Raw genomic sequence first — 22,467 nt, 5'->3', positions numbered from 1 at the left:
TATATATATATATATATATATATAAATATATATATATATATATACTTATTTCAGACAACAAAAACAAACATGCTGGTGTTCATGCCATAGACATTCCCACCACAGAATCTACTAGTAAGCGGAAGTCATGCTCAAGATTCGGTTCGTTTGAACAGTTCATTTCAATAAACCAGTTCAAAACTCCCGATTCAGCGACTCCTACCTCATTACATGGTCCCTGACATCCCGGCATGTCATAAACATGCTTTAAATCTTCAATAAATCCATATATAGACCCATACTGATGTTTATTATAGTATTTCGAATAGCTTTTACTGTTTGCCCCATCGGTCGGTCAAATTGTTCGGTTCACTCGAGAATCGCTGTGAACCAGTTCGGTTCATGAACTAATTGTGCAGATAGATTGGGAACCATTGAGTCAATCTATTCAAAGAAAAGAACCGAGTTACATAAAAGATTTGTTCACGGCCATGAAAATATTTGAAAAACATGTTTGTTTGTTTTTCATTACAAATGGTAATTAATTAGTATTTTGTTAAAATGTTTACGAGCTTCACAGGAACATTTGTTTACTTTCTCGTGCATGGATTAACCAGTCACTCTGCACTCGTCTCGCCATTGGTTCTTGCCGTTCAATAGTCGTCTCTGATACGCTATTGGAGCCGTCATTCAATTTGTGGCGCACAGACTGGATGCGTGCATGCGCGGTTGTAAAGGAAAGCAAAGTTCGATTGCTGAAAAGAAAAAAGTGCCTAAACCTAAATATAAGAAAAGAAAATTTGCTTTAGTTTTCCCCAACTTTAATTGAAAGCATCCCTGAAACGGTTCTTGGACAAAGCGACGAGTAATGGCGGAGTGGAGACAGTACTATCAAAACGAAGACGATGAGGTAGAGGAGGACGAAGAGGATTCTGGAGGTTAGCACAGCTAACTGCATTAATTGTCGTCTGTTTATATGAGTTGCACGCTTAATACTATTTTAAACTTAACTTATATTAAATTAAGACGTAATTAAATAAGAAAAGCTTAATTACTTTTAAATTATTAGGTGATTACAAAATCAGTGGCCGCGACAGTCTGGTGTTTTTGGTTGATGCATCCAAAGAGATGTTCATCAAGGGAGAGGATGGAGAGCCATCAAATTTTGAGATGACTATGCAGGTGAGTCAAATGTTAACATTTGATTCATTCATTATCTTGTGTTTTTTTTTTCAGTGCATATCTAATAGACCTTATTCTCTGTTGTATCTAGTGTGTACGTAGTGTGTACACTAGTAAAATCATAAGCAGTGACAAAGACCTAGTCGCTTTGGTGTTCTATGGGACTGAGCAGAGCAAGAATCCAAGAAATTCCTTCAAGCATGTCTACGTCTACCATGACTTGGATTCACCTGGTGGGTAACTAACTCTATGTGCTTTTCAAATTACCTATATAATGGTGAATTTATCCCGCATACTGATTCCCTTTTCAGGATCTCAACGTGTACTGGATATTGATAAACTGTTGGGTGAGAAAGGAGCTCAATTTGCTGAAAAGACCATGGGCAGTAGCGAAACGTCCCTCGGAGAGGCTCTGTGGTGCTGCTCCAACCTTTACAGTGACATCAAGTTGCGACTGTCACACAAGCGCCTGATGATCTTCACTTGCAGGGATGACCCTCATGTAGGAGACGGTGCTAAAGACAGACAGGCTCGTACAAAGGCTGCTGACCTTAAAGAGACAGGTAGGCTGAAAAGAAGGGGAAAATGACGGTCTTACTGATGGACAGTTTAAAACATATGTTCTGTTGTTCCTCAGGTGTGGTCATAGACTTGATGCACCTTACAAAGCCAGGAGGTTTCGATGTTTCCTTGTTCTTCTGTGACATCGTAAGCCCTCCAGAAGATGAAAGTGAGCTTGGCCTCCAGACTGAGCCCTGCAGGAAACTGGAGGACTTGCAGAAGAGGGTCAGAGCTAAAGAGTTAAAGAAAAGATCTCAAAGCAGGTAAATGCACTGCACATGTCAAATCATTCACCAGATTGCTGGTCCTATACAGCAAGTAATATTTATCTCTAGTGTTTGTAATTAGATTTTAATTCAATTTGCTGTGGTCATCAATTCCTTTCTTTCTTACTGTGATGTAAATCCAAACAAGAAAAAATATAGCTAGTGCAGGACCTGTCCATCAAGAATTGATGCTAAATTTCTCAGATGATACAGAATGACATCTACCGATACTTTAGTTTACTCTAATAGTGTGAATTATACAGGAAACCACTCATTTTGTGCATTACTATAATATAGGAGTTTCCAATTAAAAACAGAACCCAAACCTTTACATTCAACTTCTAGTTATTTTCAGATATAATAATCGCATTTAAAAGTTCAGTTGCACATAAAGCAGTTTTCCTAATAACTGTTCTTCAGGACAGATATATAATTAATAGTAAATAAGCTCCTCTGTAGTATTTTTATTTATTTATTTTTTTCTTATATATCTAACTAACCAACTAGGAACACTTTATAAGGTTCCTGAGGTAAATGCAATTTTAAGTTTCAAGTACATTGTTCACAAGCTATTTATTAATGTCTTTCTCTGGTTGGAAAAACTGATTGAGATTATTTCTACACACAAGTGTCCTCCCCTTTTGATTTACAGAATATAATTGGCCCTGTTTGTCGGCTGTTTTTTATCAATCGCCCATCTGGTGCAGATGCTTTTATCATTCGATACATTATCAGAGCATCCCTATTTAATATAGAGTTTTGCAATATTTATACAAACTTTCACTTTACTTGACCATATGTAAAAATTGTGATATATCATTTCTTGATCAAAATATTCCAAAATGCAGTTCTTAGATTTCTATATTATTTTTCACTGTGTTCAAGGTTAACATTCTCTCTCGGAGAAGGTGTCAATCTGGCAGTCGGTGTGTATGTGTTGGCCAGGACTGCCGTCAAACCTTCTGCTGTCAAGCTTCACAGAGATACTAACGAACCAGTCCGCACTAAAACCCGTTACTTCCATGCCCATAATGGCGGGATACTTTTGCCAAATGATATGAAGAGGGCACAGGTAATTCATAATCAATACTATCACAAAGCTATACTGTAATTTGCTCTTTTTATTTGTGTCTAAGTTTTCTTATCACACAAAATTGTCTACTTTCTATGAAGGTTTATGGGAAGAAACAGATTGTGATGGAAAAGGATGAGGTGGATGAGATTAAGAAGTTTGATGATCCAGGTTTGGTTCTGATGGGGTTTAAGCCCATGGACCATCTCAAACTGCACTATCATATACGCCCCGCGCTCTTCATATACCCTGAGGAAGAGCAGATATCAGGCAGGTCTTCATCTGCTTATGAAATTCTAAGAACTTTCAGTGCAGTTCACTTGTTTTAATAACTGATTTTTTTTGTTTCACATTTTGGAAAGCTGATGTGCAGTTCTTTCTTTTTTCTTTTGTTTACCCTAGGAAGCGCCTGTGTGTTTACAGCTCTGCTTTTGAAGTGCAGTGAAAAAAACGTATTTGCATTGTGCAGATACATTCCTCGTCGTAACACTCCACCTCGGTTTGTGGCACTAGTTCCTCAGAGAGAAGAACTGGATCAGAGTCAAACTCAGGCAACACCTCCAGGTAACTGTAATCAAGACTGGACAATTTTCATTTACACTGAATGCTACTTTCAGTTGTATGGCTAATTGATCTTTGTATATAGATCAAATATATATATATATATATATATATATATATATATATATATATATATATAGTAATATTAAATTGTGGGATCCTATATTTTAGGCTTCCATGTGATATTTCTTCCCTTTGCTGATGACATACGCACTGTGGATGCTCATGTGGGTCCCAGAGCGTCTGATGAGCAGGTGGACAAGATGAAGGAGATTGTGCACAAGCTCCGCTTTAAATACAGGTGTGTGGTTTTCTACATGTTGTTCCCAGTGTATTCTTCTATCACGGAGTTTTAGTTTATTTGTACTGTAAATCTTATGTTTTTATAGGAGTGATGCATTTGAAAACCCAGTGCTGCAACAGCACTTCAGGAACCTGGAGGCTTTGGCTCTGAATATGCTTGAACCCGAGCCCATTGAGGATTTAACAAGTATTTCCTAAGATCTGAAATGTTTTAAATGGATTATTGTTCTATTTTGAATTTTATTACTGTCTCACACTCTGTGTGTTCCCTCAGTGCCCAAGGTACAAATGATGGATGCTCGTCTTGGTCCACTGGCTCAAGAGGTCAAAGATTTAGTCTATCCTCCTGATTATAACCCTGAAGGGAAGCCTGCGGCTAAACGCAAAACTGGTGGGTGAGATTTCAAATGATCTTACATTAATGTAAAGCATGAGTCAGGGATGTAATTTTCAGTTTTTGGGCTGAATAAAGAGAAAAAATTAATGACAAAAACCGCTGCATTTTCAAATACATTTATTTTGTGTATGAATAGTTTCCGACAACAGTGCACAAGTTAGAGGCACCATGGACTGTAAAAAAAAACAAAAAAAAAAACAAGATGGACGACACGTCACCACTTCCTTCTACTGTAGAAAAGTGAAGCCAAAGCATCTCAGTATGGCCATTGCGATCTTGAGTAAATGATGTCATTTGGAGCCAGAGTCTGCGCGGTAGAGATTTGCGCGGTAGAGATTAGTTAGGAGCCAGAGTCTGCGTGGTAAAGATTAGTTCGGAGCCAGAGTCTGCGCGGTAGAGATTAGTTCGGAGCCAGAGTCTGCGCGGTAGAGATTAGTTCGGAGCCAGAGTCTGCGCGGTAGAGATTAGTTCGGAGCCAGAGTCTGCGCGGTAGAGATTAGTTCGGAGCCAGAGTCTGCGCGGTAGAGATTAGTTCGGAGCCAGAGTCTGCGCGGTAGAGATTAGTTCGGAGCCAGAGTCTGCGCGGTAGAGATTAGTTCGGAGCCAGAGTCTGCAAGGTAAAGATTAGTTCGGTAGAGATTAGTTAGGAGCCAGAGTCTGCGCGGTAGAGATTAGTTAGGAGCCAGAGTCTGCGCGGTAGAGATTAGTTCGGAGCCAGAGTCTGCGCGGTAGAGATTAGTTCGGAGCCAGAGTCTGCGCGGTAGAGATTAGTTCGGAGCCAGAGTCTGCGCGGTAGAGATTAGTTCGGAGCCAGAGTCTGCGCGGTAGAGATTAGTTCGGAGCCAGAGTCTGCGCGGTAGAGATTAGTTCGGAGCCAGAGTCTGCGCGGTAGAGATTAGTTCGGAGCCAGAGTCTGCAAGGTAAAGATTAGTTCGGTAGAGATTAGTTAGGAGCCAGAGTCTGCGCGGTAGAGATTAGTTAGGAGCCAGAGTCTGCGCGGTAGAGATTAGTTAGGAGCCAGAGTCTGCGCGGTAGAGATTAGTTCGGAGCCAGAGTCTGCAAGGTAAAGATTAGTTCGGTAGAGATTAGTTAGGAGCCAGAGTCTGCGCGGTAGAGATTAGTTAGGAGCCAGAGTCTGCGCGGTAGAGATTAGTTCAGAGCCAGAGTCTGCGCGGTAGAGATTAGTTCGGAGCCAGAGTCTGCAAGGTAAAGATTAGTTCGGAGCCAGAGTCTGCAAGGTAAAGATTAGTTCGGTAGAGATTAGTTAGGAGCCAGAGTCTGCGCGGTAGAGATTAGTTAGGAGCCAGAGTCTGCGCGGTAGAGATTAGTTAGGAGCCAGAGTCTGCGCGGTAGAGATTAGTTAGGAGCCAGAGTCTGCGCGGTAGAGATTAGTTAGGAGCCAGAGTCTGCGCGGTAGAGATTAGTTAGGAGCCAGAGTCTGCGCGGTAGAGATTAGTTCGGAGCCAGAGTCTGCGCAGTAGAGATTAGTTCGGAGCCAGAGTCTGCGCGGTAGAGATTAGTTCGGAGCCAGAGTCTGCACGGTAGAGATTAGTTCGGAGCCAGAGTCTGCGCGGTAGAGATTAGTTCGCAGCTTCACTTTAAAAAAAAAAAAAGTAACTAAAACAGGAAAGGGCGTACAAGGCACACCTGAGTGGCACCATCAAACTGCAACTGCAAGCTCGGTGCAGAACACTCTTAGAATCTCAGCCAGGGTTCACAATTAACAAATCAGTGTTGGCAAGCAAATGAAGTGGTGATAGTTGCCAGCTGGCAAGTGTGGCACTGTGTTCATTTACACGCGAGCAGCCCAGTGATCCAGTGATTTAGTGTCTCTGAGTGGCTCTACATGAACTCCATTTCTGCAAGTGCTGGGTCACATATAATGTGCATTTGAAAATGCAGCACGGGCCAACCGTATCCCAAATTTGTATTGAGAATCATTTATAAATCTGTCTCTGTACTGTGATTTTACTAGTGTGTAAAATAAAAAATGATCATGAAATATCAAATACTCATATTATAATACTTATTTTACAGTATAGTAGTATTATTGCAGCATTAATGTATTTATTTGATTTGTTTTTAATTATAAAATTAATGATTATTATTATGTAGTCAAATTGAATTTTTTTTTGTCCTTTTAACATGGCTAATGCATAATAATACTATGGGATACTGCAAAGACATAGCATCATGGTTCAGTGTGCATTGGAAATTACTCCTGTCCTGTTTTAGTTACAATGCCACTACATTCAGAAACATTCAGAGTTGACAGTAACAGAATCTTGACTTGAGATGTCTCTTTCTTTTTGCCCAGCTGAATCTGGTGGTGGTGCTGAAAAGAAGCCAAAAGTTGAGATGTCAGAGGAAGATCTAAAAAACCATGTGGCAAAGAACACCTTGGGAAAACTGACAGTGCCTGTGCTAAAAGATGCATGCAAGCAGTTTGGAATACGTACAACAGGAACCAAGAAACAGGAGCTTATAGAAGCCCTGACCAAGCACTTCTCCAAATAAAAGTTAAGACCTTGCCCATATTTGGCAGAGAATAAAACCTTGACACCTTGATTACTTGATTACACCCCATACTGCTTCATAAAATAAATACTGAAAGATTTGTATTTCTGCACATTCTAAATTACTTTCCCGTCTAAAGCAAAATTCCGTTCAGCATTGTGACTGTTGTCATAATGGTTGTAATAAAAGTAGCTGTAGTTTTAACAGTATCATTTAACATCCTTATTTCACCTCATTTTCTTGCTATTCTTTAAACATTTGCTCTTTATTCTTCATTTTTTCTTAAGCCTCACAAACATTGGCATGATTTAATACAAGGTAGTAAAGAAGGATATTGTATCAAACACCTCAAAACACTGGTTTAACTTGAATTAGTATGGAAACCTTTCTTAATGTTGTCCATTGATACTTTGGAGCTTGGTAATGTAAATTACATAATGTATGCCTGATAAGTTGAAAGCCTATTATGAATGTAATTCTACAAATCAACTCTTGCTTGTATGTTTGGTAAACATTTGGGTTGAGCAACTAGTTTGTCTAATACTCTAAATTCAATCCACTGATTTTTCTTCATAATCGGTGTAGAAATAATGGGAAGAAAAACACAGATTCTGTCTCGACTCTAGGCATCTGATTCTTAATTTGTTAAACAACAAAAACAGTTTACTAGTAGTTTGTGGGTTTCCCAAAACTGACATGAAGTAATCGGGTATTGTCATTTGTATTCTCATTAGCAAGAAATTTAAACAAACAGAAGGATGACAACTCATTTGCCACAGATGTTTGTAATTACAGCATATCTAAATGTAGATATAAAGATAGTTTATTTTCTGCTAAAGCAATAAATGGCTGTTTATACAGCTCAGAACAGACCCTACACAAACCGGGGAAAAAAAAAAAATATATATATATATATATATCAAATGGGAAAAAATGAGGAAAATGAATGTCTCCAAAAAAAATAGGAAGTCTCTTATTAATTTCCTAATGTGGGCGAACGAGACTTTGACAGTCCCATGGGACGCAACCTGCTCTTGACGCAAGCCAGCGGAAAGCCGATGACGTTTTGCGCATGCTCATGTTGAGCCAGAGAGCAGCAAGGAAAAAGTACAAGAGACAAAGGAATAAACAACTCAGGGAGAGGACGCGAAAGCGCCAAGTTAGAGGAACGAAAGCAGCCGAGCTTGTAACATATCGTATACGGACAGAGGTAAGTGCTAGCAGGAGAACACTGACAGTTTGAAAGGTGTCATTTTGTCCTTTGCCATCAAACGAGTAGCACGTAGCTAGAGTGTCAAATTGGTCTGAACGCAGGAGTTCAGAAGCCCAGACAAAAATACTGCATGCCTTGAGTTGCTCTTATTTAACGTGTGTACGAAGTGTTAAATGTCGTTTCCGTCCTTCAATAAGTCATAAACACCCATCCAGTCAGCTGCCAGGAAGTTCTGTACAGCCATTCCCAATGCAGTCATCCTGGGCACAGCTGCACATTAGCCTCATAGGTGTCCAAAGGGTTCCTGTTTAGACTTGCCACTCGGTTAATAAACGCTAATTAATATTCAGGATTTAAGCAGTTGCCGTTTTGTTTTAATTATCTGATTAATAATGACTCTCTTGTTGTGTTTGTTTTCGACTCTAAAGCCAAGGTTATCTCTGCGGTTCTCACGGTGGTCTGCTCTGACAGTTGCCAGGGTCCTGCACTGCTGACCCATTTAGTCCAAGTCAGCTGTACAAGTCATGCTTAAGTCTTTTCCATCCTGATGTCGTCCAAAATGGAAAGAACTGCTCTGCCCTAGTGGTTATTATGGTGCTTGGCAAGTCTTTGTGCAATAACAAAATGAAGAGCACAGAAAGGGGACCCAGTCGAATCTGCTTCTGAGAAGATCCATCGGTTTCCAGTTTTCCAATCTTTTCACTGATTCACTGCAAGGTGCACTGGCTCACCTTTCACTCCAGTAACTACCTCCCCTCCCCTTGCCACTCATCCCGAGCAGCTGAAAGGTTGCTGTGGAGATGATAGTGGTGACATAGCAGCAGGAATGGGGAGTACTCCATGTTCTGGTAAGGGGAGGGGGGTCGGGGGGTTTCAGGAGCTGGGCTGTATGCCATGGAAGGTCAGCAAGCAGAAAGAAGTTGTCGGTGGACGTGGGTCCGAACTGGAGGATAGACTGAATGCTGGAATGCCCCCCACCTTGTCACAACCTCCCGCCATTTATCACGAAAAGCAGCATCGGGAGCTGTGCGCTCTGCACGCCCTAAACAATGTCTTCCAGGACGGAGCGGCCTTCAGCCGTGATGCACTTCAGGACATCTACCAGAGGTCAGTGCTAAGATTATGTATTGTTGAGGTGATCTAATTTTGGATTTTTTTTTTTTTGGTCACACTTCTGCTTCCTCTTTCTTTTTCAGGCTCTCCCCTAGCACTTTGGTAACGCCCCACAAGAAAAACATGCTGGGAAATGGCAACTATGATGTGAACGTCATCATGGCTGCATTGCAGACGCGTGGGTTTGAGGCTATTTGGTGGGACAAGAGAAGGTATTTTATTATGCTGTTGTAGTAAATATAGTCCAAAACTTGAATTAATGTTTGTTTCACATGGTTTTGAAAAAAATTACATATCTTAAATACAGAAATGTCATAAGTTTAGCATGTTTGTGTTTTGATTTAACATTACAGGGGCACATAAAAAAAGCAATAAAAAAAAAATAGAATTGTGAATTTTGAGTTTGTACTGATTTTAACCACTTCAAAAAAAATATATTTTCAAGATTGTTTTAGAATTCTTTTTTTTTTTTTCTCCCAAGATGATTATTTTTTTATATCTTGAAGCATTAATTATAAATTTTAATTTTTTGGTCACAGCACATGATATTTTATAACAGAATGCCTAAGGTCAAGTTATTTGATATTTTAAGAAACATATTTACCTTTACACACAGTGGGTCTGCGATGTTCCTCTCTTTGATTTAACTTCCTGTTTTATGCATGGGCAAACAAAAAGTTTTAAAGGGGTCATATGACGCAATTTCAAGTTTACATTTCTCTTTGGATTGTTATGCTCTTGGTGTATAAAGAAAATCTGTAAAGTTGCAAACAATAGTCTCAAATCCAAAGAGATATTCTTTATAAAAGTCTCAACTTGTCCACACCCCCCTAAACGACTCATTCGAACAGAGTGGTGGGACCGACACGGTGATGAAGCTTGTATGTGTTTGCAGTACACAAGCCACGGTTAAAACAGCTGACTCCACTGGGCTGTGACCGTCTCTCTCACACACACACACACACACACACACACACACACAACGTGCATTTGAACATTCAATAGCAAATACTTAAACTAATAACACAACATACTTCGAGTAGCTGATTCGGAAGCGCCAGATTGTCGTAACAAAGTCTCATCACTTTTGCTTTAATTCTCGAACACTGACTCTTTCACTAAACTGAACATCCAATCAGAGCTTTCACTTTCGCCGATGGCCCCGGTGAGAGCCGACGAGTGAAACACACCAAACAAACTAGCCTGACTGTCGCTCACCGTCAGCCCGACGATCATCAGTTTGGTGTGTCCCGGGCTTTAAAGATTCCTAAATGCATCTACTTTCAGAATGCCAAATAAAGTGCTTTTGCTTTCACCTAGATACCAGTGGTGGACTGAAAATTTGTACTTAAGTACAAGTACTGTTGCATTGATGAAATAATACTCAATTACAAGTAAAAGTACTGCTGTCAAAACAGTACTTAATTAAAACTAAAAAGTACTCCTCTCAAAAAATACTCTGAGTACAAGTTACTAATTACTTTTTAGCTGGCGGTAGTTACCAAAAAAATATCGATATCAAAAAATAGGGCTGGGCGATATGGAGCAAAAAATATATCTCTATATATTTTGCTATATCTCGATATACTATATATATCTCTATCTTTACAGGAAAAATAACCCCCCAAAACTACTGCAAAAACAAATATGCCAAATATTACGTTATGTTTAGGGCCCTATGAAATGTTTTATATTTTTCGTCACCTTATGTTTTATTGTTATCTAATTCTGTGTTTTAGCATGTGTAATTATTTAAATGCATAAAAACAACTTAATTTATAAAAAAACAAAATCTTAAAATGGCCTTATGTAAAAAGAAAAAAAAAAAATCCCCTCTGAAATTCTATTTACATTTTTCTGGTTATCAAATGAAGGCATAAAACATTCATTTAATTTATCTTTTAATTATTGAAAATTAAGCAAACTTTATTTTTTGGTAAACAAAGGGGATTTACTTTTAAAAATAAAACATGGAAGAAATATTGTGTGATTATTCCTTATATTGTTTGTTTCATTTTAATAGTAGTAGTAGTAGTAGTAGTAGTAGGCTATGTACATTCTGCTGAACAATAGTGATACATTTCTGGCAAATACTTTTATTTTGATGGGTTTACTTTGACAGTTCTGTGTATGTGATACTACAGTCTATGATGTGAAATGATGCTAGTTTTACTCAAATCAAACGCTCATGAAGTGACTCTCAGAACAGTTCTGGAGATGTTGTTCATGTGTTCACATCCTCATTTAGTGAGACGACAGACGCTGAAATCTGCCTGCTGTTCACCACGAAACCTTAAAACCAAAGTATCTCCATATAATGGAGCCAGTTGTCCTTTTTTTTTTTTTTTTTTTTTTTTGAGACTAGTTCTGTACACGCGAGGGGAGGGGGGACAAAATCAAGGAGGTGGGGGCGAGCACAGCACAGAGAAGGCAAACAAGCAAAGTGGCGGAATCAGAATTAAATGTAAACAAAATATCGATATATACGATATGTCAAAATCCATATCGTGTTTAAAAAATCTCTATATTTTAAATATTGCCCACCCCTAATCAAAGATCTATGTGGATGGATAATAGCAACTTTGAACAAAACCCACTTTTATGTTATTGACAAAGTAAGTTAATTAGTGGTCATGATACAGGGATTTCTAACTTCAATACCTTAGTTGGATAGGAGTGGTTAAAGGGGTCCTATTATGCTCTTTTACAATGTCTTGAATTTGTTTTGGGGTTGTACTAGAACATGCTCTCATGCTTGGTGGTTCGAAAAACACATTATTTTGAACATAATTTACATTATTACAATACCTTTCTCCCCAGTTTGGCACAAATGTCTCTATTAGTTCTGGGTTTGATGACCTGCCTTCCGAAAAACAAAATGTGTTGTGATTGGTGAACAGCTCAGACAGTGTTTCAGTACTGCTACGCCCTGGCCAAAGCAGCAAGTTCTCTCTGATAAGGATGGCATCAATATTGCCATATCAATTTGATATTGTTTTGGAAAACAACGCTGTAGTCCAAACAAGTGGTTTATTGTAGTTCTTGAAAAGGGATTTTTTTTAAAAATTAAATAAAATATTGAGAGACTGTAGTGTGCACAGCAAATTATGCTTAGCTTAAATACGTAATATTAATGAAATGGTGTTAATAAATGGCTGCTGAGATGGTATTCTCAAGTGAAATGAGAAAAGGCTTGGACCCAGAAACAGCAGTCCTAACATCATGACTTAACAAGAGGATTCTCCCAAGCCATCAAACTGACTTCATCAGAGCAATAACGCCATTCCAGAGCCGGAAGCAATGGCAGACAATTTTTTTCCCCAGTGTATTGACTTGCATGGTTCAACTATTTGCTACAAGACTAGTACTGTGCACTAAAAAATCAAGTAGGGTTATTTTTGATTTCATGATGTACAATCATTTTCAATACCATTGGCAAAACTACCACATACTGTATACTGCCATATACCTGTAGATATTTTTTTTTTGTCCATCCATTTTTCCAAGGCACTCATTATTTCAAACTTTGAAATTGGTTTAATCCAAGTCTTCTAAAAAGACACATTCACCTTATATGATGATTAGATTTTACATAGGCTTTTATTTACACCATATAAATATTATGTCCCCAATTACCATTACAAAAATCTCAGTCTTATACATTTGCTCAATCTGTGTATTTGTGTACCGTATTTTCCGGACTATAAGTCACACTTTTTTTCATAGTTTGGCTGGTCCTGCGTCTTATAGTCAGGTGCGACTTATTTATCAAAATTAATTTGACATGAACCAAGAGAAAACATTACCGTCTCCAGCCGCGAGAGGATGCTCTATGCTGCTCAGTGCTCCTGTAGCCTACACTGAAAACATAGAGCGCCTTCTCACGGCTGGAGACTATGCTTTCTCTTGGTTCTTGGTTCTAAATAAATGCGACTTATAGTCTATAGTTATAGAGAGAGACGCAGATTGTATCTGTGTATATTCAAATACGGTGGAAAATGAGTAATGGAACCGTGTCAGATATTTCGGTATTGGTATCAAAATATAGATATTTATAATACTACCGTTTGTTTCTCCAAGCTCTGGGTGCATAAATGACGCTGAACTCCATCAGTCCATCTCTGTCTGATCAGCTCTTCACCCGCTGCAGCGGCGCTGTTCCCGGTTCAGATATCAGCAGCGCTTTTATTGGTCCGTTTACGATCGGATATTTTTATTGGCTACTGAAGTGCTGTCAAAAATTTGAATATCAAATCAGTACTCAGTAACTTACTATGATTTAAAAGTAACGAAGTAGATTATTTTGCTTAATTTATTCTTAAGTACAAGTAAAAGTACAGCTTTAAAAATATCCTCAAAAAAAGTACAAGAACCCAAAAAAACTACTTAATTACAGTAACGTGAGTAGTTGTAATTCGTTACTTCCCACCTCTTCTAGATACACACAACATCTCCCTGACACGGCTCTTTCAACACTTACTGCAGTTACTAAAACCACACCTTCTTTTTTTGCATGAACATTTGGGCAGCATTATGGAAATGTTTCCACAGTGACATAGACATGTGGGGGCGTGTTTGAATGAGCCGTTTTAGGGGGGTGTGGCAGAGTCTTAACTTTGATAAATAATATCTCTTTGGATTTGAGAATTTAGTCTTTGCAACTTTACAGATTTTCTTCATGCACCAAGAGCTTGTTACACTCCAAAGAGAAAGGAAAAATGGAAATCGCATCATATGACCCTTTTAACACCAGGACTGTGGTATCCATTTTATGAACGCCAAATATAGGAAAATACAGGGATAAAATTAAATGCATACATGTCATTCCAAACCTCTATGCATTTATTTCATTTGCAAAACACAAATGAAGATATTTGTAACATTTTGGATAGCAAACAGTTTTGGTTCCCATTCACTTTAATTGTATAGACAAGAAATACAATAAAAGTCAATGGGAACTGAAATTGTTTGGTTACCAGCATTCTGCAAAATATCTTATTTTATGTTCCACAGTTTCTTTTAAGTTTGGTCAGTGTCAGTAAATAAATGAATTTTCATTTCACAGATGTGACATTTATTTATTTTTTTGTATTTGTCATGCTATAGGGATGTCGGCAGCATTGCACTGCCGAACGTCACTGGATTCATCTTGAATGTGCCATCCAATCTGCGCTGGGGGCCGTTGCGACTGCCCCTCAAGCGCCAACACTGGATTGGAGTTCGAGAAGTGGGAGGAGTCTACTATAACTTGGACTCCAAACTGCGCAGTCCTCATGCTATCGGAACAGCTGATGAACTGAGGTAAGTGTGAAATACTAAAGGGAAAAGTAGCAGTAGGTTTCAATGCCAAGCTCTCTATTTTTTCTTTTTTTTTGCTCTAGCTATTATTCTGTTTGTTTCACAGGAAGTTTTTGCGTCACCAGCTTCGAGGGAAGAACTGTGAACTCCTCTTGGTTGTGCCAGAAGAGGTGGAAGTCCACCAGACATGGAGGTCTGATAACTGATGAATGTTTTGGATTGTTTTTTTTTTGGTTTTTGTTTTGTAGGTTTCTTAAATTCATGCTCAGGAGGGAAATGTGAGGTTCAGTCAGGGACCCATTTAAAGAGCAAATGGAGTTGCACTCAACTGGTCATGAAAGCACACTGCTCAGACTTGTTTACACACACACTCACACACGCTGGACTCTTGCCATGGAGACTGAAGCAGCAAAGGACACACACAGGGTTATCACAAGACAACAAAACACTACGCAGAGAATTGTGTTTGGTATTTGGGATTCTAATGCATTTTTTATACATTGATTATTTCTTTTACTTTGTACTGTTTTTGGTCTTGAAAGTGAGAGGTTATGGAATGATTAGTGATGTGTTCTCCTCGTGCTTCACCTGTCTTCCTCGCCACTTCTCTCTTTCCATGTGATCTCACGTGCATCCATGGGATCATCTGAACTGTCCACCACACATTACAGGTCACCGAAAAAGGTATTCGTTTGACCGACTAGATTTTGTTTAACACAGGGATGCAATATGTACTTATTTAGTGCATGTACTTGAAAATTTAGAGAAGGAACACCAGTAGCCCCTGATTAACTGTTTCCTACATATTAAAGGGCATAGTGACAGATGAGATGTTTCCTGTGTATCACAGTACAGCATGGCACCACAGTAATTGGATGTTTTGTGTTCGTTTCCTATACCATATGTTACCAAAACGGTCACCTGTTAATCTCTTACCTTTTAACAGTTTCTCTGGACACCCTTTTCTTGTTAGACAGTTAAGGTTAGACTTGTTGAATCCTAGTCGACATGTAGGAAAATAAAACCGATGAGTGTTGGTAGTAAAAAAAAAAAAAAAAAGTTCAACTGCCAAAACCGGTGTTAATTGAAACGGTTGTGTATATACTTTTAAAATGGCAAATGCTGAACTAAGAGTTAGAAAGATTGAGGAATCTTGCAAAATTTATTCATCTTTGATTGATATTGGATTAACATGGCCTTAAACTGTTTACAGAGGGAGCCGATTTACACAAAGGGAAGTCTAATAATGCATCTCAGGTTATCTTCAGATTCAACTTGATTAAATTTCACTTGTTAAACACCGATCTTCAACATATTATGGAAAACACTTCAAATAGATTATATAGACACTCAAATCAGTGCTACAACTTAAAAGGAACATTCCACATGTCCATACACAGGGTGCTTTGTAATACTGTAGAGATTAATAGATTCCTTTGCCATGACAATCTAAATCTCCACAACCCATTTTGCAGGGGGACGGGGATAACATGTGCTCATGCCATTGTTTTCCATTCAAATAAAATGCTTATTATGGCACTTTATGTATGGTGTAAAATGTGCAGTGACATCATTAAAAATGTCTTTATGTATACAATGTGGTGCTGCTTTTTATCTTGTTCATGTTATTCACACCAGGGGTTTTCATTTTTCTTGATGCTTTGGACCACCAAATGTGATCATCTGTGTGAAGGAACATCATCCTAAATTAAAGGGCAGATATATATGCATGTATTCTGTGAATTATTATTTTTTTTATAATAATAATATCTATATATATTAGTTTCATTTAAAAAAATTTAATAGAATCATGAAAAAGGTCTTTATTTTTTGTAATTTAAAAAAGCTAACTTTCCTATATTCTAGATTCATTGCACACAAACTGAAATATTTCATGAGGTTTTTTTCCCCCGATGGTTACGACTTCCAGCTTAAGAAAATAAAAAATTCATTATCTCAAAAAATTAAAATATTCAATTTTAAAGCTTGATTTGATTAATTTTGAGTATAAATGTAGGGTACCTCTTGGGCTAGTTTAGAACATGCAACCACAATTATGGGAAAGACTACGGAGTTGACAGTAGTCCAGAAGACAATCATCAACAGAAGGTCATTGCTGAAAGGGCTGGCTGTTCACAGAGTGCTGTATCAAAATATATTCATAGAAAGTTGACTGGAAGGAAAAAGTGTGGTAGGAAAAGGTGCACAAGCAACAGGGATGACCCCAGCCTTGGGAAGATTTTCAGGAAAAGTTGATTCTTGAACTTGGGAGAACTTCACAAGGAGTGGACTGAAGCTGGAGTCAGCACATCAAGAGTCACCAGACTCAGACGTCTTCAAGAAAAGGGCTAACAGCTGTCACATTCCTAGAACCAAGCCACTCCTTAACCAGAAAAAAACAACGTCAGAAGCATTTCACCTGGGGTAAGGAGAAAAAGAACTGGACTGTTGCTCAGTGGTCCACAGTCCTCTTTTCAGATGAAAGTAAATTTAGCATTTAATTTGGAAATCAAGGTCTGGAGGAAGACTGGAGAAGCACAGAATCCGAGCTGCTTGAAGTCAAGTGTGAAGTTTCTAAAGTCAGGGATGATTTGTGGAGCTGTGACGTCTGCTGGTGTTGCTCCATTGTGTTTTATTAAGTCCAAAGTCAATGCAGCCATCTACCAGGAGATTTTGGAGCACTTTATGTTTCCATCTCCTGGCAAGCTTTATGGAGGTGATGATTTCATTTTCAGCAGGATTTTAGCACCTGCCCACAGTGCCAAAACCACTTCCAAATGATGACCATGATATTACAGTGCTTGATTGGCCAGCCAACTCACCTGACCTGAACCTCACAGAGAATCTATGGGGTATTGTGAAGAGGAAGATAAGTAACATCTGACAAACAATACAGAGGAGCTGAAGGCTGCTATCAAAGCAACCTGGGCTTCAATAACGCCTCAGCAGTGCCACAGGAGCCCCAACCAAGTATTGAGTGCATAATTAAATCTACTTTGGAGATCTTGAACATTTCTGTTTTGTAAAAAATTCAAAAAAAAATTCAGATACTGAATTTTTAATTTTCCTAAACTGTCATTGCCATCAGAATTAAAACAAAAAACTCTTGAAATATTTCAGTTTGTGTGCAATGCATCTAGAATATAAGAAAGTTAGCTTTTTTTAATTAAATGACAAAAAATTATGACCTTTACCATAATATTCTAATTTTTTTAGATGAACCTGTATTAAAAAATGTTTCTTGGGCACCAAATTAGCTTATTAGAATGATTTCTAAAGGATCATGTGAGACTAAGGAATTGAGTCTGATCCTATTCTACACCATACTGTTTCAGTCTATTTATTACCTATTATAGAGTCCATCTTTGTGTGAGAGATTTGAGATCTATTGCCCACAGCTTACCGTTGTAATGCTGCAAGTAAGCAAACTCATTTATTAATTCCTTTATGTAATATTTTGGAGTGCAAAACTCAAATCTGAATGATAAGCAACATAAACCACATAAATCCCGATTAAAATTAATCTAGTGGGTTGTTAGATGCTAGTTGATAATCCGATCAACAGTGGCGCCAGTCAATCCTCTGTGTGGCGCACGGGGGCGCGCTGCGCGCTGCAGATGTGTCGCAGATTTAAAAAGTCACTGTACTCATCTAGTACAAGGAAATGGAGCAGTGCAAAGCATAAAATACTCAATTGTAAACAAGGCAGCGGAAGAGCGGGAACCCGTGCAGCCATTCTAACGGTACATGGGATTTGCAATTCATAGTTACTTTAACGACCAGAAGGAAAAGCACAAAGATACACTGACAGCTACTTCATTATTTTTAGGGGAACAACTTAACTGATGGAACTGTCGGCAATCGGTGAGCAAGTGTTCGCTGTGGAATCAATCATCAAGAAAAGACTTCGAAAGGTAAGTGACATGCGCGCGAGGATGCGTGTTTACTGACAGTTAAGTGTGTGCAATCCCGCTGCACACATACAACATGTTCGTGGGGCGAGGACACACACACGTCCCCTTACAACAGCAGCGTGGAAGTGTGTTTGTAGTCTAATAACTTCGATGATGACGCATGTCGCACAGCACGCTTCTGGAACAGGGTGGCGAATGCGATCCTATTCGTAGTCATGGAGACTACGCAGTTTTATTTCCCGGTGAGATCTAATAACTATAGTAAAGTTTGCCCATTTAGATACAGCTGCCAAGGTTTATTTATTTATTTTTTATCTTAAAACTGCATTTGAGCGGACGTGGCTCTCAGTTATTTTTAAGTTACAAATTGAGACACGCGGTTAGCTTAAAATAACGCTCGTTAAATGACCGTTACTTTTGGTCTCACATGAAATGTCAGGATTGAAGTAGAAAGGAGGAGCTATTAGTTTAGGGGTCGTCCCTCTTTAATGCTTTATTACGAAATCTTGTCATTACGTCATCGCACACGTACAAGACAAAAACAAAACATTCAGAAGAAATGTATAATCAAAATGAAAAAAAAAAAACCTTCTTAAATTTTAAATGCAGTAACGTTATTGGTTTATATATATTTTTTCTTTTTGTTCTAATCTTTAAGGGTCATGTCGAATATTTATTGAAGTGGAAGGGGTGGCCTCCGAAGTAAGTATTATTATTATTATCAAGGAAAATTGCAGTATAAGATTAATTTCAACATTTATTAATCCTTTTATTTCCTGGTAGTTTTACTATATTACTCTAGCCGCTAGGATGTTTTGTTTGTTTATTTGCGCGTCACGTCAATAAACGTATATGTTTTAATGACTTTATAGGTACAGCACATGGGAGCCAGAGGAGCACATTCTAGACCCTCGACTGGTTTTAGCGTTTGAGGAAAAGTGAGCCGTTATAAAAATGAAACTTCCTTTTTCATTCTTTCACTTTCAGTCACTAGCACATGAAATCATCCACACTGCATTGTCTCATTATTTCTGTCTGCAAACAGGGAACAGAGAGAAAGGTCAGTGAGGTGGCGCAAAAGAGGCCCAAAACCGAAAAGACTCTTCATGCAGGTAATGACCTCTACAGCATCTTCATTACTGTGATTCTTTCCCTGCTAAATTGTCATTCAAATATTGTCCATCCAATTATTTTTGTATTATTTATATTCTATTATAGTTTTCATTGATATTTTGAACCTTTTTTTCATTTACATTTTTGGTAATTTGTAAGTTTTTTACATTTAGATTTTTATACAATTTGTGTGTGTGTGTATATATATATATATATATATATATATGTGTGTGTGTGTATGTGTGTGTATATATTACTATTTAGGTCTAATATATTTCCATTTCAATTTTAGTACAGTTGTAGTTTTTATTTCCAGTTAAACTAAATGAAAAGTAAAGTAAGTTTTCCCTCTAATATTTGTTTTATTACAGCTTTATTTTAATCAACTAAAAATAGATAGAATTTTTTAGTTATTAATAACAATCCGTTGTCTATCCACATATTGCTCTCTTGAAGAGAAACATTTATGCAATGGATCTACGCAGCGCACACAAAGATGCAGAGAAGTCTTCGGCACATCTGCCGCTCTCACTTGACCCGAGGTTCCAGTCCACAGGGGCATGTTTATATCGACAGTTAACCCACCACAAGAAAAAGAAGAAAGCTTCCAGAGAGACTTCTGAGGAAGAATGGGATAGAAGAGAAGATGATGATGATGATGATGATGATGAGGGGGTAATGGAGGAAGAAGAAGAAGAAGAGGACACAAGACATGGAGGAACTAAAACCGGCAGCAACACTTTAAACAGTAAGTATGTTAGCTGGTCCGAAGGCAGACAGTTGACACTTTGAATTGATAAACACTAAATTGATATCAAGACTGCAGTGTTCTTTGTCAGCCTAACGGAAGAAAAAAACTCTCTTGTCACAAAATCAAAACATGAAGGAAACTGCTCTATTTGAACAGATCAAGGTTTTTTGTTGTTGGCAAACCCTACTTAACTTTTTTTATTATTATTATTATTAGCATTATATATACAAAATGTGTTAGTCTATGGTTGAAATCCTAAAAAGTAATATATATATATATATATGTCCTAATAATAGATTATTACAATAATTATGCACTAAATCAGCATATTAGAAGGATTTCTGAAAGATTGTGTGGCACTGAACACCGCCCCCACACACGAATAAATTACATTTTAAATTAAAATTCATTCAACAAAAATTCATTTAATTATTTTAAATTATATTAACATTTTAGACTATTACTCTTTTTACTGTATTTCTGATGAAGTAAATGCAGCCTTGGTGAACAATAGAGACTTCTTTAAAAAAAAAAAAAAAGATTATATTGTGTTGTATTTTGCATAATTCTGCATTATTCCTCACCCTTTTAATACAATTAATAATTTGGACACAACTACAGTAGTATTACATTATTTGTATATCCATATATTTATATTTAATCATTTAGCAGAAGCAACTCATCCATTTTAATCATTTTATCCAAAGCAACTTACAAATGATGATTTGTGTTTTTAAAACCGAACTTGAGTGTCTAAAAAGCATCTAAAACAGCAACTTGTTCATAGTCAAGATTCTCTCATATCTATAACACGATGAAGGTGTAAATATGTACAAAATGTACTCTGTGTCTCAGAGCGTGTCAGGAGAGGTCGCTGGAGTCCAACCACTGGGTCAGAGGCAATGACTATATCTCCTTTACCTGAAGACTGGAGTCCAGTTATGGGGCCAGAGGAGGTCATTGTGACAGATATCACCATCAACTCACTGACTGTGACTTTTAGAGAGGCCTTGGTAGCAAGGGGCTTCTTCAGGAGCTGGGAGATGGAGATCTGATATTACAGACACTGAGGATGGTCACAGCGACGAGGAAAGAGAATTGGTACATGCTTTTTTGCATTGTTGTTTATGTGCTTGCACAACTTCTGCCAGTGTTTCAGACTGTGTTTATTTGCACTATTAGTTCTAATTGAGTTCAAAATGTTGTTTCAGTGATTACAATCAGTCAAAGTAATAGTAGCAGGTCATGAAATTTAATGGCAATAACTGATAGAACGATGAGATTTTGAACTTGTGTTGGCCAGGAAAAAAAACAAGCAAGTTCTCTGATACTGGTTTTGATGGTGTTTCGCAGTGAAGTTTACAGATTCAACTAGCTGGGGTAGACTTAACTTGGTCTGGTCATGTATTTGCATGAAATACATAATGCTAGTTCAGAGTAGCACAATGAAGTATTTCTAAAAGCCAAGCTGTCACATATATGTCTATACATACTCACATTACATGTATGTATATATATACTTGATATACTTGGTGAACATATTCTAATCTTGACCTTCAATTTAAATTACACACCTCACTTAGCAAATTAGAATTAGTGGCCTCTTGATAATCAAAATATGTGAAATACAACTTTGGGAAAATAGCATTTCAACACTTAGGGTGCCATCCTTGACAGTTCATAAAACATTACAGTGTGTGAAAAATATTCTGCATTCCTTGCACAATTATGTTCTAACTTTTGAGCATAGTTATGTGTATGGTATAAAGTTGCATTTTATTTTATTTTCCAACACTATGGCTTGCTAGTATCTCATCTATTTGCAGTGTTTGTGCAATTTTTATTTTTTCCTCCTGCCAAGTATGACTTGCACCATCTTGCACAGTAGTCTATGTTGTAGATTTAACTTGACTGCTGTTTATTTTCTGTGTTATTTTAGTCCAAGATGTAAGCTGATACCTGAAGAAAAAAAATAAAAATCTATATTGAGGGGAATGTATATTTAGCCTCTAGGAACATCCATCTCTGGGGGCTCAACTGTTTAATATTTGACTTCATGTGACCTGTATATACTTGATAGACTATGTGCTAAATGTCTGTGGTTGCTTTTGCTATTCAGAGTATTTGCACTTTAAAATGGAAAACTTGGTATTATGATGCCAATAATAAAACCTCTGTGTAACTCTATCATTATCCATTACTTTTTAGATTTAATCAGCATTAATAC

The 22,467-nt window shown here is 37.8% G+C and overlaps 3 protein-coding genes across 5 annotated transcripts; all 3 read left to right on the top strand.

Moving 5' to 3' along the window:
• Positions 1-661: 661 nt before the first annotated feature.
• xrcc6 (X-ray repair complementing defective repair in Chinese hamster cells 6) lies at positions 662-7,047 on the top strand. Its single transcript, XM_059532138.1, has 12 exons — positions 662-917; positions 1,049-1,161; positions 1,253-1,394; positions 1,473-1,724; positions 1,799-1,985; positions 2,874-3,060; positions 3,162-3,334; positions 3,467-3,624; positions 3,793-3,922; positions 4,011-4,111; positions 4,199-4,315; positions 6,639-7,047. The coding sequence occupies exons 1-12, from the start codon at positions 848-850 to the stop codon at positions 6,836-6,838; spliced, it is 1,830 nt and encodes a 609-aa protein (XP_059388121.1). The 5' UTR covers positions 662-847; the 3' UTR covers positions 6,839-7,047.
• An 840-nt stretch (positions 7,048-7,887) lies between these two features.
• On the top strand, positions 7,888-16,059 carry josd1 (Josephin domain containing 1). The gene is made up of 5 exons (XM_059532137.1): positions 7,888-8,048; positions 8,480-9,158; positions 9,248-9,376; positions 14,271-14,465; positions 14,569-16,059. The coding sequence occupies exons 2-5, from the start codon at positions 8,878-8,880 to the stop codon at positions 14,666-14,668; spliced, it is 705 nt and encodes a 234-aa protein (XP_059388120.1). The 5' UTR covers positions 7,888-8,048; positions 8,480-8,877; the 3' UTR covers positions 14,669-16,059.
• A 1,996-nt stretch (positions 16,060-18,055) lies between these two features.
• LOC132122176 (chromobox protein homolog 7-like) lies at positions 18,056-22,427 on the top strand. 3 transcript variants are annotated; one of them, XM_059532135.1, is made up of 6 exons: positions 18,056-18,376; positions 19,035-19,078; positions 19,249-19,314; positions 19,422-19,488; positions 19,946-20,237; positions 21,096-22,427. In XM_059532135.1, the coding sequence occupies exons 1-6, from the start codon at positions 18,308-18,310 to the stop codon at positions 21,293-21,295; spliced, it is 738 nt and encodes a 245-aa protein (XP_059388118.1). In that variant the 5' UTR covers positions 18,056-18,307; the 3' UTR covers positions 21,296-22,427. The 3 variants fall into 3 exon arrangements, with proteins under 3 accessions (XP_059388118.1, XP_059388119.1, XP_059388117.1); XM_059532136.1 differs by lacking the exon at positions 18,056-18,376 and adding an exon at positions 18,436-18,618; XM_059532134.1 differs by lacking the exon at positions 18,056-18,376 and adding an exon at positions 18,677-18,939.
• The last annotated feature ends 40 nt before the right edge of the window (positions 22,428-22,467 follow it).

This window comes from Carassius carassius, chromosome 40 (assembly GCF_963082965.1).
Source record: "Carassius carassius chromosome 40, fCarCar2.1, whole genome shotgun sequence".
Classification (NCBI taxonomy): domain Eukaryota; kingdom Metazoa; phylum Chordata; class Actinopteri; order Cypriniformes; family Cyprinidae; genus Carassius; species Carassius carassius.
Note: the sequence above shows the minus strand (reverse complement) of the source record. Positions and strands in the feature narration are given on the sequence as shown.

Coding starts and splice junctions, on each gene's coding strand:
- xrcc6 (XM_059532138.1), top strand. CDS start 848: ATGGCGGAGTGGAGACAGTACTATCAAAACGAAGACGATGAGGTAGAG. Junction 918..1,048: donor GGACGAAGAGGATTCTGGAG/GTTAGCACAGCT, acceptor TTAAATTATTAG/GTGATTACAAAATCAGTGGC. Junction 1,725..1,798: donor TGCTGACCTTAAAGAGACAG/GTAGGCTGAAAA, acceptor GTTGTTCCTCAG/GTGTGGTCATAGACTTGATG.
- LOC132122176 (XM_059532134.1), top strand. CDS start 18,865: ATGCTTTATTACGAAATCTTGTCATTACGTCATCGCACACGTACAAGA. Junction 18,940..19,034: donor AAAACATTCAGAAGAAATGT/ATAATCAAAATG, acceptor CTAATCTTTAAG/GGTCATGTCGAATATTTATT. Junction 19,079..19,248: donor TGGAAGGGGTGGCCTCCGAA/GTAAGTATTATT, acceptor ATGACTTTATAG/GTACAGCACATGGGAGCCAG.
- josd1 (XM_059532137.1), top strand. CDS start 8,878: ATGGGGAGTACTCCATGTTCTGGTAAGGGGAGGGGGGTCGGGGGGTTT. Junction 9,159..9,247: donor CTTCAGGACATCTACCAGAG/GTCAGTGCTAAG, acceptor TTTCTTTTTCAG/GCTCTCCCCTAGCACTTTGG. Junction 14,466..14,568: donor GGAACAGCTGATGAACTGAG/GTAAGTGTGAAA, acceptor TTTGTTTCACAG/GAAGTTTTTGCGTCACCAGC.